This window comes from Crinia signifera, chromosome 6 (assembly GCF_055691185.1).
Source record: "Crinia signifera chromosome 6, ASM5569118v1, whole genome shotgun sequence".
Taxonomy (NCBI): Eukaryota; Metazoa; Chordata; class Amphibia; order Anura; family Myobatrachidae; genus Crinia; species Crinia signifera.
Window position 1 is genome coordinate 140,356,699 of NC_139222.1, and position 16,223 is coordinate 140,372,921.

The 16,223-nt window shown below is 45.2% G+C and overlaps 1 protein-coding gene across 1 annotated transcript in view; it reads left to right on the plus strand.

The window, feature by feature from the left end:
• The window catches only part of ITGA2B (integrin subunit alpha 2b), a 55,251-nt gene that overhangs the window by 18,200 nt on the left and 20,828 nt on the right, over positions 1–16,223 (plus strand). The window contains exons 9-16 of the mRNA XM_083150109.1: positions 160–342; positions 423–468; positions 1,804–1,908; positions 2,429–2,484; positions 3,308–3,459; positions 7,801–7,926; positions 11,195–11,262; positions 14,796–14,943. Coding sequence (XP_083006235.1) covers positions 160–342; positions 423–468; positions 1,804–1,908; positions 2,429–2,484; positions 3,308–3,459; positions 7,801–7,926; positions 11,195–11,262; positions 14,796–14,943 — 884 coding nt within the window. The remainder of the gene's footprint in view (positions 1–159; positions 343–422; positions 469–1,803; positions 1,909–2,428; positions 2,485–3,307; positions 3,460–7,800; positions 7,927–11,194; positions 11,263–14,795; positions 14,944–16,223) is intronic.

Sequence of the window (16,223 nt, forward strand, 5' to 3'; positions counted from 1 at the left end):
TGCTCGTGCGTCCCAGTCTAATGGAGCTCCTCTCCACCAGCGTTCACAGCGGGGAGGTTCTGGCGAGCATCGGCAATGAAAGAGAGTGGCTCCATCTGTATGTGTGTATATTTCATTTTTGTCTGAAGGGAATGTGACACCATGTTTGTCTTTCTATAGATGTAGCTGTAGGGTCTCCATTTGGAGGAAGATCTGGAGGTGGCTGTGTGTACATTTATAAGGGTGAGAAGACTGGACTGTCGGCACAACCATCTCAGATCCTAGAGAGTCCTCTAAATCCCCCTTCCAGGTTTGGCTTTGCACTGAGAGGAGGAGTAGACATTGATGGTAACGGGTATCCAGGTGAGGAGCCAGTAAATCTGGAACATAATACAATTTGTCCTCACGGTTCTGCCTTGTATTCTGATTTCTGTCTTTTGTAGATTTGGTAGTTGGAGCATTTGAAGCGGATACAGTGTATGTATTCAGGTAAGAAGATTTAGGTATACTTGTATTTGGCAGCATATGGTACTAAGCTTTAGGTTGTAATAATGGGAGACAGGGTACTTGTTTAGTTTCACGGCGGCATCATGGCCGTGCGTCTGAGTCCCCTTGCGGGGCTCGCTTCGCTCGCCCACTCTGCGAGCTCGGTGGCTCGCTGCGCTCGCCACACTATCTAAAATCAACTCCGTGTGAACGTGGATAGTGGGGGTATGAACTATCCAGGTTGGCGTGGAGTTAAGTTAGTTTATTTTAAATAGTTTGATGAGCGCACAACCCGGAGGTAGCCGGCGGCCATGCTGCCGCCGTAAAACTAAACAAGTACCCAAAGAAATTTGGCTCACTTAATGGCTTGTACATACACTTACATGCATCTTTGGCTAGATACTGCACACTTTGTGTTTGTGTGAGTATATTATATACAGTGGCGGCTCCTGCCTTTAGACTTAAGGGGGGCTGTCATTTTCTGGGTGCTGCTCGTTGCAAACGGACATTATATATTTGCAGGTCATTAGTTTGATTTGCTCTGTACCAGTGTTTGTGTGCATTTACTATAAATACACAATGTACTCATATTCACACAAACACAGGTACAGAGCAAAATACACACTTTAATAACTTTTGATATTAAGCAGCCCAAAAAAGCACAGTAGCTCTGGTAATGTGCACAGAATGGCTTCCTGATGGAAGCTATTGCTGTCATTACATCATGTTCTGGCAGCCCAAGAGGGGGAGGGGTTTCCAGTCCTGTGTATGATGAGCAGTAGCAGCTTCCAATAGGAAGCTACTACATGCTGAACTCCTCCCCACAGGAGAGCAGGTTACACATGGAGCCTGGTGAGAAGAGAGACACGAGACACATGGAGCCTGGTAAGAGGAGAGACACAGACAGCCAGCACCAGAGCTGCGGAGGAAGTGCCACCCCCTACACACAAACACGCGCACCACCCATCATCGCACGGGGTTCACGCTACCTCCAGACCTCTATTGCTGTCTGTTTGTTTCTCTGCGGGGAGGAAGCATTGGAGCTTAAGTTTACACAGTCTGACTTCAACTGGAGGGGCTACAGTCCTGCAGCCCTATAGCAGGAGCCGCCACTGATATTAACTGTATAATTTATGAGACAGAGTTGCCTATATCTGTCAGGGAAGCAATCATAAGGTTTACATTCACAATGTTGAGCGCTATGATGACATGGAAACTTCTGGAAGGTTTGTTATTCTCCCCTTTTGTGTGGTAGCAACTTGTGACTGTAAGTGTAGAGCGCTGTGTTGGCACTATACAAATAATAGTAACAATAATCTTGTATCCTGTCTCTTTTAGAGCCAAGCCAGTCGTCCTCCTCCAAGCCTCCATGTATTTCTCTCCAGACACTCTGAACCCAGACTTGAAGCTTTGTAAACATCAGGGATCAGAGGCTGTCTCCTGGTGAGGACACTGTGTCTAGGATTTTTTAGAATGTTTAGAGGTTAATGTAAATACAATGGGTCTCTACAGCCAGCACTGTACCAGAGGCATTGCAACTGGTACCATTGCCCTAGCTGCACTAGTGCCTGGATGGGCACCTTGCCCACCCCCCCCCCCACACACCCCCCCCCCCCCCCACCCCCCACTAGCACAGCTCAGTAAGTCAGCAGTGCAGTGCCTTGCCATCTTTATGTCACTGTGGGCAGTGTGAGGACAGTGACTAGCAGCGGTGGATCAGTGATCAGATTGGTGACGGGCAACGGGAGCCCACTAAAGTGGGGGTGGAATACATATATTAATTCCTATTCCAAACCATTGACTTAGAAGTGCTAGATGATGAGTCCCTGAATTATGTATGCCCTGCTTTCTCTTCTGTTTTTAAAGCAAATACTATTTTCATGTGACATTTTGACAGATGAGGGATAAATGAATGTGGGCTGTGTAAAGATAACATTATCTAATGTGTGTCTTATTTTTCTAGTTTCACCTTGGGTATTTGCACTCGAGCCCCAGGAAAAAGCCTCCCCAAGACAATAAGTGAGAACATCTTTATTACATAGGGGAATTCAGTGTATGACTTTCAAAATGATTACGTTATAATTTGTTTTTTAGTAAAATGTTCTAGATACTGTATACTTATTCATTTTAAGATTCATTCCATTATAGAGTTACTGTCCAATTTTCCCCTCATTTGAGTAATTTGTTAATACAATCATTGTACAATTTTTTACATCACAATCAGGGGCGTAACTATAGCACCGCAGCCCCAGCCAACGCGGGGGGGGCGCTGTGCATGTGGGGACGCCGGGGGCTGCGGTGCTATAGTTACCCCCCCCCCCCAATTCCCCGCAGACTTACGTATCTTGCTGGTCCCGGCGGCTCCGTTCTTCTGAAGAGGACCACCACAAAATGGCCGCCCCCATATAGCAAACAGTTCTCTGAAACTGTCTGCTGTATGGGGGCGGCCATTTTGTGGTGGTCCTCAGCAGAAGAACGGAGCCGCCGGGACCAGCGCGATAGGTAAGACTGCGGGGGAGGGGGTTAGCATAGGCAGCGGGGCGACAGGGCGGCCGGGGGGGGGGGGTGCTTGACGGGGCGGGGGTGGGTATGGGCGCCCCCCCGATAACGGCGGGGGGGGCGCCCAAAACGTAGCTACGCCATTGATCCCAATGGTGTCATTAGGGGTTCATAAACTGACCCTGGTGTCTCCAACTGAGAGGGTAATCCCAAAATGCTGGGTGCTACTCAGTGACCAGGAGTGTGAAGGGTCTATTTGGCACACTTGGTGACATTGACCCAGGTGATACTACTGTATTTTCCTCCTCCATGGACACCTCTCAGTATTGTGTCATTGTTTCAGATCTGCAAGTGGACATCCAGCTGGACAGTCAAAAGAACAGATTTCTACGTAGAACGGTCTTTATTGATACTTTGCTGCCAAGTAAAACTACGACCATCGTACTACAGAGCAACATAGAACCTGTCTGCAAAGAGTTCACAGCCTACCTGCGGGTATACATATTAAGTTCTGATTCACATAAACTGATCCAATTAGCTTTTAGATTAGGTGCCCAAAATATATTTCTGGGTGAGCATCGGGATTCCACACATAAAAAGAGAATGTATATATAAGATGCAATTAAAGGATTAAATAGGGCTATTTAAGTCATGTAAACCATGAAAAGAGATCCTGGAATCTGTAGACAGCAAGATAAGTAATATCAGCCACTGTCATAAAAATGTATGTTAACCAGTCAATAATTGAGCAAGGGGAGAGCCATTCCAACATGCTAGAATAAGCACTCAGGTGATGTTACTTGGATGCCTTAGGGGGTATGCAATGTGCCGCCGCTATTTCTGACGTGGGAAATAGCGGCAGCTCCCTATTCAATGCTGTCATTAACGACAGCATTGATGCGGGATCACGGCAGAACGGGCCCGACTTTAGAAGCTGTCAGGCCCGTTCTACCGATAACTGCCGTGGTTTGTCGTTCTACGGGCCACAGATCGACAATGCACGGCCGTTTTCGTGGCCACGCCCCCTTTGCACCCATCAGCAGACGGGATGTTGAATCCCGTCTGTCGTTATGCGGTCGATCTGACCGCAAACGGGCCAGGATCACAGCTGTCTGTGGGGATCGACAGCCGTGATCCCAGATTGCATACGCCCCCTTAGACTGTACTTTAAGTAGTAAATCTGAAATCAAAACTGACTACATATCTTGTAATGTGTGTGTGTGTGTATGTGTGGGGAATGGGCCCTTTTAGATAAGGAGCACTACAGCCTACATCACTAAAGACAATACGATGGTATTCGTTGTTGTGTGGGCCATAGTACAGGTGGATCGCATCAGAAAACATCTGATTGATACTCTATGAAAAGCTTGGCCTGAGCAAGGTGTTTGCATGCTGGCTTCCCCGTCAGCTGAATTGAGAGCAGGTGTAGGCTTTGGTAACTTAATACCACAACATGCTGGCTAGGTTTGATGGTGGTTGCTGAGATCAGTTGCACTGAATCCTGATCTACAGTTTTGACCCGAGACCAGGTGACCCAAGTTGGATGTGAACTGCCACAGACATTCCGATGGTGTTTTTTTTTTGTGTGGTCAAGACTGGTGATGTGGTTACTCAAGCAGCATCGTACCAGTAACTACAACCAATGCCTACCACAAGCGTTGGAAGTAATTTCAAGTCACTGTCTGAGAACTTGCATTCATGAGGCCCTTCTCCATCACAACAATATACCGCTTCACAAGTCCATAAAAGTAGCTGCTTTTCTGACACATGAACGCATCCAGCCACATACAAGCATGCAACTTTGCACAGGCCAATATTTTGGAAACCTTTTAATGTTCACTTTGTTTGCAGCTATAATACTTTTTGTAACTCAGTGTGCATTGCGCACCCTTTATATGTATGTAGCAGTGTATTGTTTAAATTGTGCATAACCTCTGTCCCGGTATTACCCACGCCATATTTCTTAATATTTAAACTTCTTTCTAACTCATATCCCGTCCTATACCCTCTTATCACCCAGCTCTCCTCTCTGTTGTCTGCCTGTACGCTTAAGTATTTTTCCTCTAAGTCACGGTGTATACAGTAGCAGCATTTGTCACATAGACGGAGCGCACGGTTATGTATCCCCTCTGTATAGTCTCACAATTACCATTGGTACGCAGCTAACTACGGTTTCCCAGACGTCATAATCTACAGGGTATAGGATGTGGCTATATATGAGTCCCTCGAGCCACATCACCCGCAGCCGTCGGCTGAACCGCTGGACGTAACACAGACGGGCAACTCTGTGCCCGTGGTAACAGCTTGCGGCTCACCTGGCGGAAGCCGGCAGGCCGCTTGCGTTCCACGGACCGGAAGCCCCTGTCTGCTGTACGCGACGGCAGTAATTGCCAGACGCTGCACTTGCGGGGAGGCTCTATCAATTTGTTCTTTGGCGCCAATAAAGGGTATATAAACCCGGGACGGGGCGGCTGGTCAGTAGGTGTCTGACAGCGGCAGCTGATTAACCTCTCTACTGGTGACCCCATTTGTCTATCTTTTGCTGACAGTGATTTACTTCATTCTCTCCTTGAAAAAGATCCTATACAGGATCGAAACGTCGGAGGAGGTAATACTTTGGACCTTTGCTATTTTTGTCTTTTTTTTTAATAAATTGAACTATTTACCTATTTGGCGAGTGCTCCTTTCCCCCAAAAGGGGAATTTGGATTGTATTTGGCACACTACGGTGTGTTCTTGGGGCACCCCTACAATTTGTCTCCTGGTGTGTGCGAGTGCAGGTACCGAAATATTTGTATGTATGTATGTATGTATATAAGATGTAGCCAAACTTGTTAAACCTATTCATTTGGTCTATCAAATGAAAGCCTCTTATATTCTGAAAACAATTTTGTTAATACTGTAGCTCACATATCCTAGGAAAATTAGGTATTGTGTGCTCACAAATGCCAAAGTTTGTTGCCACAATACCACAGTTCTCTTATAAATTAAAAACTATGTGACATTTTTATATATATATATATATATATATATATATATATATATATATATATATATATTTATTTCTTTCAGACACTCATACTATTAAATGTGTGAATGGGCCTTACTACATACCCCAAAGTCTTCTATCCCTATACATATATTAGAATATATCCTTTTCAGAGATACATATAAGTCTTGGCTAACAATTTATAAAAGGTTGGGCAGAAGATACATCAGCTCACCTTTTACCACGTTTTATTCCCAGCATGGAAAATTGAAAATTTTTGGAATGGAAACAAAAAGGTATCATAGCGATAAAGAATATTTTTGATCCAGGCGGAATGATTTTACCGTATTCTGCTTTGACAGAGAAATACAATGTTTCAAATAATACATTTTACATGTATCTCCAGGCACGACACAATGAAGGTTGCCCAAAAGCATGGGATGATACAGATACTCCTGACCTAGTTTTGTCCCTGTTATCCCTGCATAATATTTTGGGCTATAGACTTTGATATTTATACCTCTCCCTAGTATCTTATGAGTAATGCTTTAAGACGCCCACTAGAACTGAAGTGGATCTCGGGATCTCGGATCTGTTTAAAAAATGTGATACCTCTGTAAAATATCTTCAAGCTACCTCCTTACAAGAGACCCTTTCTGAATAGGGCATATATTTCACAACAACAAAGAGGTCGTTATGTACCAGATGACCTTGGACCGTGCACAAAATGTGGCCTTACAGGTGCAACATTATTCAACAATTTCTGGGGGGTGCAGGAAGATTTGAATTTTTGGCATAAATTGATTAACCACTGTAATGACATATTTAAGGTAAAACTAGTTCATAAGCCTATTCCCTGCTTATAGCTATATTTCAATGATTGAACTGTAGGCCCAAATAATAAGGCCATTATTCCCACATTAACCGTTCTTATGACAATAACCAAAATATTGATACTAACACACTGGGTATCCAATAAGTCTCCCACCATTGTGGAATTCAAACGTGTAATGCTGAATATTCTTTTGTTTGAAAGACAAGCCACACTTCAGAATATAGAACAGGGTGTGACTCCTTTTTTACAAAAAAAATGGGAAACCGTAATATCAAGCTTGGAAAGTGATACTGAGTCCTATATTCTGAAAATGTTCGAAAATACTATGTGGTTCTTAAGCCACCAGCTTGCCTGCGACCACACTCGTAACAGGCAATTAAGCAGTTCATCTTCTAGAGAGAGACCTGTCTTATCCCCCAAGGCTTGTGCTATGTGAAGGTATGAGAGACACACTATAATGTGCTCACTGAATAGGCCTCTACTGTTTCATTTCTTTCATACCATGTCTTTTTCCTTATGATCTTGCCTCCCCCACACCTCTTCTTACTGTAATGTGTTTAGTTATGTTATTCATTTTTTCATGTATTTTGCAGTCAAAGACATTCATATTATCCCTCATTATACACATATCTTAAATTAAGAAAATATTATTGTGATGTTCTCAAACTCTGCTATACCAAGAACCAATAAGAGCCTAACACATTTCAAAAGATAATGTTTTGTACAGTATCTTTATTGGAACTTATTCATACGTCATGTATAATATCTGTACATCTGCTCAGGAACTGTGTGTTCTTTATCAGTCTTTATTGTAAAATACTATTGTTTTCTAAATTGTCCATTATACTTTTGGAAACACTAAATAAAAAGTATTTGAAAAAAAAAGTGTGGATGGAATAAAAGTACATGATAAAATAATTTTCACTGGATCACTTGACATAAAATGACCCTACATATGTATACGCCAAGCAATGTACAATAGCATATTACAAAATGTTCTCTATTTGTTATAGGATGAAGTTGAATTTAAGGATAAACTCAGTCCTATAGTTATAAGTGCGAACTTCAGTCACGTGAGTACAGAAGCTTCAAGTGTCTTGCCACCAGTAATACACGGAAACACCTTTCTGCAGGAACAGGTGAGAAGGATGAAGTATGACAGTATATAATAGTACTGATTACATATGCTCCAGTACCCTTCACTCTAGATATTGCAGACAGAAATAGGCCTGGCTTTCATAGTCATTTTTGTATTTGGAAACTACAGTATAATAAAAACGCTAATTTAAGTCGGTTGATCTCGCAAAATATAAATGAAGGGATTTTTTTTTTCTCTTTTGTAGCAGCTTAGTGTTTGCACCACCAATATAATGCAGACTGTATTGCACTCTGTAGTTTGCTGATGTTAGTATGAGTAAATTACCGAACATTTGTAGTGGCTGCATACAAGCCCCTGCTAGAAGCCAAATTGATCACATTCTGTACTGTCCAGATGGGTCCTCTTACAGCTATCATAATAATGCGATATTCAAAGCCTAGGAGTCATAGCATGTCATGGCGCGTCCCCGTTGCAGCATTTCGATACCGGACGCCACCTGACTAGAGATACACAGTTTAATTGCTGGGCAGCGAATGCTCAATGGATGAAAACTGCAGAGTGCGTACTATTCAGTACCAATGACACGCTGCTGCAGACCTGCAGATCAGGTGTGAATGATCTGACATCAGGCTGCATGCCTTAGTGGCTAAGGCAACAGTGTACAATGCACAGTGCCTGGGCACTCCAACTTCATCAGGATCTGCTCCAAAACTCTGCCATCTCCAGGTCCTGGTGTCGCTGTGGAAGCTGCTGTGCAAGAAGTCTGCCCTGGATGAAAGATCCATCAGAAGCATAGCAACAGCAGTCCAACCTGATTTCAGTACCTCTCCTAGCTTTCTACTGTGGGAGGTGTCACAGCCCAACCAAGGCTGGTATATGAGTCACACTGAACTGCTTAAGGGTCACGCACTGTTGTTTGTAACTGAGTCTGTGCTCCGGTGGCGACTGTATCTCTCCTTGCAGCCTCATGAGCCTCTTCCTCAGAGTCTTCTTCCCACATATGCTTCCCTACTCTTATTTAAAACATCTTCTACTCCATGTTCCCTTCACCATCAAATCCCTTGGGGTTTTTTCCACAATGATAGTTTTTTAATTGTTGTTTGCTGATGCAGCTATGTTTATATAGCCTCTACTTGTCTTGTCTGTACTGTAAGTCACTGTTTCTTATTGTGATTATATGTTTATATAATCTATATATCTATATCTGGATCCTTGTGACACCATATAAATAAAACATAATAATAATTCTGCCCTGTAGATATTTCTGATTATGAAGGCATTTCTTGATACAGGAATAGGGTGCACTAATGAGGATGGATACTTTTACAAGCAAAAAAATAGGGGCGGGGTTAGATCCCATAGATGCTTGCAACTGGCCAGGATGTGCGAGTGTTAGTACAGATGTCTTGTGCTAAACTCTAAATCCATCCCACTATGTCACAGAGGTTCTCACACTTGGGGCGGGATGTATTAATATACATCGCCGCCCTTCGCCGGCTGTCCGCTGCGATGCCAGCGCATATGTACTAACATATGTGGCTGGCATCGCGATGCAGTGACGGAGCCCCCCCCCCCCCCCCCCGCGATACCTGTACTCTGGTGTGTGGGGGGGTCTCCGTCACCTCCCTGCTGCCTGGCTCTCCCCTCACACCGGGGACAGCTAAGCAGGCTGTCCCCGGCGCCTTCTTCTCCCCCTGGAAGGACGTCCGGCTGCGTTACTAGGAGGAGGCAGGGCTTACCTTCCGGGTCCAGGTACCAGGTAACCCAGGGGAGGGGGGTCGGTAGGTTTGCAGCGGAGGAGTCGGGCGGCGAAAAGAAGCCCATAGGCTTCTATAGGGTATCGCCACCCAAAGGTGGCGATACCCTTCCCTGCATTACTAAGGCGGCGGGGTTTTAATACATAGGAAAATGCGGTAAAACTAGGGTTTTACCGCATTTTCCCCTTAGTACATCCTGCCCTTGGTCCTCAGTGCAAGTTTTCCAGAATCACAAGCGAGATAATTAGCTCCACCTCTGGATCTTTTCATATTTGTCAGTGAGTAATGACCTGGGAATCTGAGTGAGTACCTGGAAATCTGCTAGATGACCTGCGAATCATGAACTGTTTGAGGTCCTCAGAACAGTATTTGAGAACCAATAAATCGCTCACAAGGGCCCCTCTGAGCAGTATCTTTTACTATCTCATCTAGGGCGAGATGTATAAAGCTGAAAATGCGGTAAAAAAACAAACATTTTCCTATGTATTAAAACCCGGCTGCAACAATACCGCATAGTAGGTTATAGAAGCCTATGGGCTTCTTTTCGCCGCCTCTGCCGCAACTCCACCGCCACACTGAGCTGTCCCCGCTGCAGGGGAGCAGTAGGCGGCTGGGAGGTGACGGAGTACAGTACAGGTATCGCGGGGGGCCTCCGTCACGCACCGCGATGCCAGCCACATATGTTAGTGCATATGCGCTGGCAACGCGGCATGGGTGTGGCGAATGGGGGCGATGTATTTTAATACATCCTGCCCCTAGTGTGTACAAGCAATATCGTTAACTATGCACGCTCCCAAACATCGTTAGCGACCCCATAGCTCATCCTTCTTGTACAGATGAGGGAGGTTCTTGTTAATGATGGCCATGCTTCAGCATGGCCCCCGCTCCCCTTGTCACCCCTCGCCATTGCTCCCTTCCACCTCAGCAAGTGTGTATGTATGCACTTACCAATGCTGGCACTCTGCTGGGTCCCCACCAACGGGGATCACCTAATGTGTATGGGGCTTTAAGTTGGAGTATGGTCAGGTGAGAGCTCCTGATTCTTTTCAGCCATAAGTCCTTGATGCAAGAAAGGAGTCTATGACTACCTGAGTCATAAGTGCCGATTTATGTTTTTGCTGGTGGGTGCGCAAGCCAAAAATATAGGGGAGTGGCTTCATGGGAAAGGGGCGTGGCCACAAAATCATACTGATTTATATTACGCAGCACAGTTGTCTCCAATATTCAAATTATGGCAACAGTGCCAAATATATAAATGCCCACACAGTGCAGGTACAAATATCCCCCCCACAGAGCCAAATACACAAATGCCCCCACAGTACAGGTACATAAATGTCCACACAGTACCTGTGCCAGCGACGAGGGAGGGGGAGTGCAGTGGGACAAGGGCAGGTCGGCCGCTGCTGAGCGGGTGGGTGCTCATCAATTTCCGTGGGTGCTCGGCCCTCAAGCACCCACAGAATCGGCACCTATGACCTGAGTCTTTATTCAGAAAGCTTCTTTTTCAAGGTGTCTGATGTGTACAAAATGATACCTTTTCTTGTATGTTAGATTCATATCCTTTTGGACTGTGGGGAAGACAAAGTTTGTATTCCTGACCTGCAATTGAGTGCCAGCTGGTAAGTGCTCATTACAATAACCTTTTGTGTGTGTGTGTGTTTTTAGGATTTAGTATTTAGTGCAACTACTTTACTATAATGTATCTTTCTCTAGTTATTCTATCATGTGTGTCATAAAAATAATTATTATTATTATTGTTAATAATATTTAGTAAGATATACTGTAACCAGGGCTATTTTTCAGCAGGCTCCATCAGGAACTGAGGCCCTTATTCTAGTTCACTCTTTCTAACAAAATCTTTCTTAGATGGACAAAACCATATGCACTGCAGGGGGGCATATGTAAAATGTGCAGAGAGAATTAGATTTGGGTGAGTCATTTTGTTTCTGTGCAGGGTAAATACTGACTGCTTTATTTTTACACTGCAATATAGATCTCACTTTGAAGTAAAACCCCACCCAAATCTAATTATCTCTGCACAAGTAACACCTGGCCCACCTGCAGTGCACATGGTGTTGTCCATCTAAAGCTGTGTACACACGGGGGCGATAGGGGCTGAAATCGCTGGAAATATGGTCGCAGGCGACCATATTGCCAGTGATGGGAGTGTGCCCCGGCATTATCGCCGGGTGCGCGTTCCCGTTTTGAGCCCTGTTCTAATCGCTGCTCCTGCGACCAGCTGATTACCTCTGCGGCACCGCTGGCAGAGGTTCCCTTTCATCAGCGACCATCTCTGGTCGCTGATGAAAAGGGGACACTGAGCAATATATCTCCCCCCGTGTGTACGGGGCTTAAGAAGGATTTTGTCAGAGTGAACTAGAATAAGGGCCTCAGTTCCTGCTGGAGCCTGCTGAAAAATAGCCCTGACTGTAACCTAGAATATCTCATTGTCTTGTATGATAACAAAACCATAATAAAACAATATTTGGTAATGACAGATTTTGAGGCCCATTTATCAAGGATCGCATTTACAATATTACCGCTCAGGATCGCATTGTAAAATGCGATCCTATTGTTGGGATGTTTCATCCCTGGTATACGCTGAGCCGAGCGCTGGTGGGTCTGAGCATGCGTGGTTAGCGCCGACCACACCGTATTTAGTTGACTTTCATTGTTTTTTTTTTTATATTTCTGTTTTCTTACAATCGCTTTAAGATATGTATTTATATCACCAACCAGACTTGTTTTATTTTTCTTTGATATAAACCATATTAGATTACTGAGTTCAATACAATTATATCAATAGAGTAGGATCATATCATATAATATTCAGCTGCAGTTAAAATAAACAACTGACTTATAGTATAAATGAGTGTCTAAGAAAAGTGGGTGTAAACTAGAAGAAAAATCAATATAACAGGGGTCATCAATAAACGAAGAAGCAATTTAACCACATTTATCTTTATACCATATAAACAGGCACAGGTCTCCATTCTGCTCCCATAGCAGCCGTGTAACTCCCAGAGGCAATGAAGGCACCAGCCTTCGGGCTCCAAACCCTGAAGGGGCGCCAGTACAGCAGCATCTGTAACACTCACACTGCACTACAGCAAGCAATGGTGCACCCACCACTGCTGCTGTACTGTGAGATGTGATGCATCTCACAGTACAGGCAGAGCCGAATTTCCCATTAGGCACGTGAGGCACGTGCCTAGGGGTGGCACATGTTTGGGGGCGGCACTTTGATGCCTGTGATAGTACTGTCAGCCCAAAATGTACCAATAACTGCAAAATATCCACTGTACTGTACTATATTCCATCTTAAATAGAGTGTAAATGGATGGGACATGCAGATACTGTCCCTATAAACTGTCCTACTTAGTAAACATTATTGTTGTGCCTAGGGGCGCCCTCATACCTAAATCCACCCCTGAGTACAGGGGGGGCACGAAGCTCCGCCTTGCCCCCGGGTAACTGGAATGAACTTACACCCCTGTCCCTTAGGGCTATTTCACACTGGTTTTGACCGGAAGGCAAAAAGCCGGACCAAATTTGTTGTTTTGTTGTTCCTTTCACAAGCACTGCGCCTGCCACACTTTGGGCTCGGTGGCTCGCTGCGCTCGACACACTATCTACTATCAACTCCACGCCGACGTGGGTAGTGGGGGTATGAAAAAGGTCGGAGGACGCGTACCGCCGCCCCTCGCGGGATCGCTGCGCTCGCCATGCTTCGGGTTGGCATTCATAGTACGGGTGGCGTGGGGGTGCTTTTTTACATTGTAAGCATCCATTACGGTGCTTATACAATTAATTATCTTATAGGGGGCACATTTTACTTTGAAAACACCCATTAGGGTGCTTATACAATTTTAAATCTTATACCATTGTATATGGCATACAATGCGATGGTATACAATTTAAAATTGTATAACATCGGCTGTCATCACGTAACATTGCATCGCATACCATCGCATGCCTTATGGTATGCAATTCGATGGGCGCCATGCTAGGAAACAAGTACCGAAGTTTTATGAGCAAAGGATGAGGAAAGAAGGAACCACTTACTATGTAGTAGCTTTAGGGCCTTATTCAGATCTGAGCTCAGTACAAATTTGTTCAGAAAATGGGCAAAACCATGTGCACTGCAGGTGGGGCTAATGTAACATGTATAGAGAGAGTTAGATTTTATGTGAGTTATTTTGTTTCTCTGCAGGGTAAATACTGGCTGCATTATTTTTACACTGCAATTTAGATTTCAGTTTCAGCACACCCCACCCAGATTTAACTCTCTCTGCACATGTTACATCTGCCCCACCTGCAGTGCACATGGTTTTGCCCATTTTTCAAACACATTTGTACTGAGCTCAGATCTGAATAAGGCCCTTAGTCGTAGGCCTACTGTGTATCTATTTTATTAATTGTCATATATATAGTGCACGCATATTCGGCAGCACTCTACAGAGAATATTAAGTCATTTACATCATTAAAGCCCTTCTACAAAATAGGTTATCCTCACAAAGGGCCTGATTCAGACCTGCTCGTTAGGCTGTGCATATTCGCTGCCTCATGAGTGGTAAATGCTCCCCCCCGCGCGCGGTATAGTGAAAGTACAGGAAATGCAGAATACATATTCTAACACTCATTATGCAGCAGGACTGTGTGGCCAATGTTGGTGGCACTATGTCACCAAGGTACGAAAAGAAGTTACAGTATTTTAATGGTGTTGGCAGTATAGGTGTAAACCAGCTGCTAAAGCTGTAAATTTGACCTTTGTCGGAAAAGCAGGTTTGTATATTCCAGTTGCAAGGGATATGTTCTATATTGTACAGGAATGTTGCATCACATGGATGGGATAATTGCAGCATCTGAACAAACATATGTAAAGACAGCGATAACTATGGTGACCCTGCAATTCCATAAGCCAGCTCAAGCTGAGAACATAAGTGGTATCAGCTAACATGGTTCCGGCAGCAACAGCCCATGCACTTAATAAAGAAGATGCAGTTTAATATGTTCAACTAAACTACAGGGTATTTCTTGAGTGCAGACTTTCTTTTGTTATGCTAATATCCTTATGCCATGCTGTCAGTGGAATCCCACACCTACAGTACACAAGATTTTACTAACAGCTGTTCTGCTTACTCTTTCTAGGAGTAAAGAACCTCTTGTCATCGGGTCTGACAATCTTGTACACATCTATTTCAATGCCACAAACCTCGGAGAAGGAGCTTATGAAGCTGAGCTGAATGTTTATCTCCCACCGGGGGCACATTACATGCAGGTTTTGAGGGAAGCTGAGGTGTGTAGGTTGGTAGTGCAATGGGTATGAAGGGAATTGATGTAAAGTTTCATGCCTCGGCATTGTCTATAGTTTATTGGTGGAATGTTTACCCCAAACAATGGGCGTCTCGGCTGTGTAAGTAGAGAGCCTGACCGGGAACAGGTACTGTTCAGGGGGCATGGCCTAATTGTGGGAGGTGTGGCCATGCACCCTTAGAATAAAGTACAGAAATAAAGTACAGAAAATAATAGTACTTTAAGCACTTCTCCGTACCCACTGCAGCCCAGCACTCAGCAGCATGTGCTTAGTAGAAAAGAGCTGCTGCAACTGCTGCTGCCTGGTAATGGGGCACCACTGGGTCCCTCCATCAGACCCGGGCCCTCCTCGTTTTTGGCACCACTGTCTGCGTGTACAGTAGGTGATGAATCAATAGTAGAGTAGACAGTAAAACCAGCACAGTTTATGGTCAGCACAAGTGGAGAAAACTCATTTGTGAGTACAGGACGTTAAGGAGAAGGCAATTATACCAGGGTTGCCTACCCTCCCGGAATGGCTGGGAGTCTCCCGAAAATCGGGTCCCCCTCCCGGCCCCCCGGAAAGGTGGGCAACCCCCCCGGATTCAGGGGGACCCCCACTGCGCCCCTTGATCACAGCATTTAAATGCCGCAATCCGAGGGTCTCAGAGGAGGGGGCGGAGCTAAAATCTCAGAATTGTGTAATTTTTCGCCCTGCCCCCTCCACTGAGATCCGTGAATTAGGCTATTTTACAACCTAGGGGTGGGGCTTAATGACATCACGGTCAAGCCCCACCCCCAGAATGGCTGCTGAAAGTCTCCTCTCCAGGCTTCTCCCGCAGAGGAGAATCTAAAAGTTGGCAACCCCTTAATTATGTGGGGGAGATTTCTTACAGGAGACTTAAAAGCGCTGCGTTGACAAGATTGATGAGCTTACAGGCAGGGCTGCCACTAGGAATTTCGGGCCCGGGACTTATTTACAGTCCGCCCCCTTCAATTGCTCACCTGGTGGTGGTGGCAGCGGTGCGGCATCACCCTCCTGCATCCCCTCAGTCCCGCTCGATCGTGAGCGCACAGTGCAGCCTGTAGATCACTGTGACTATGACACAGAGGGGAGCGTCCGGATGATGCTGATTGGTGCTCCCCCTCTGTGTCCTGGGCTCGGCGTGCTAAGGGCTGTCCTGTGTGGTGTTCGTGCCTGGCTAGATGGGGAGCCGCCGAGTGGGAGGCAGTGTCCAGGCGGAGGGTGGCGCCGTGGGCAAAATGAGCTGCTTGGGCCCTTCC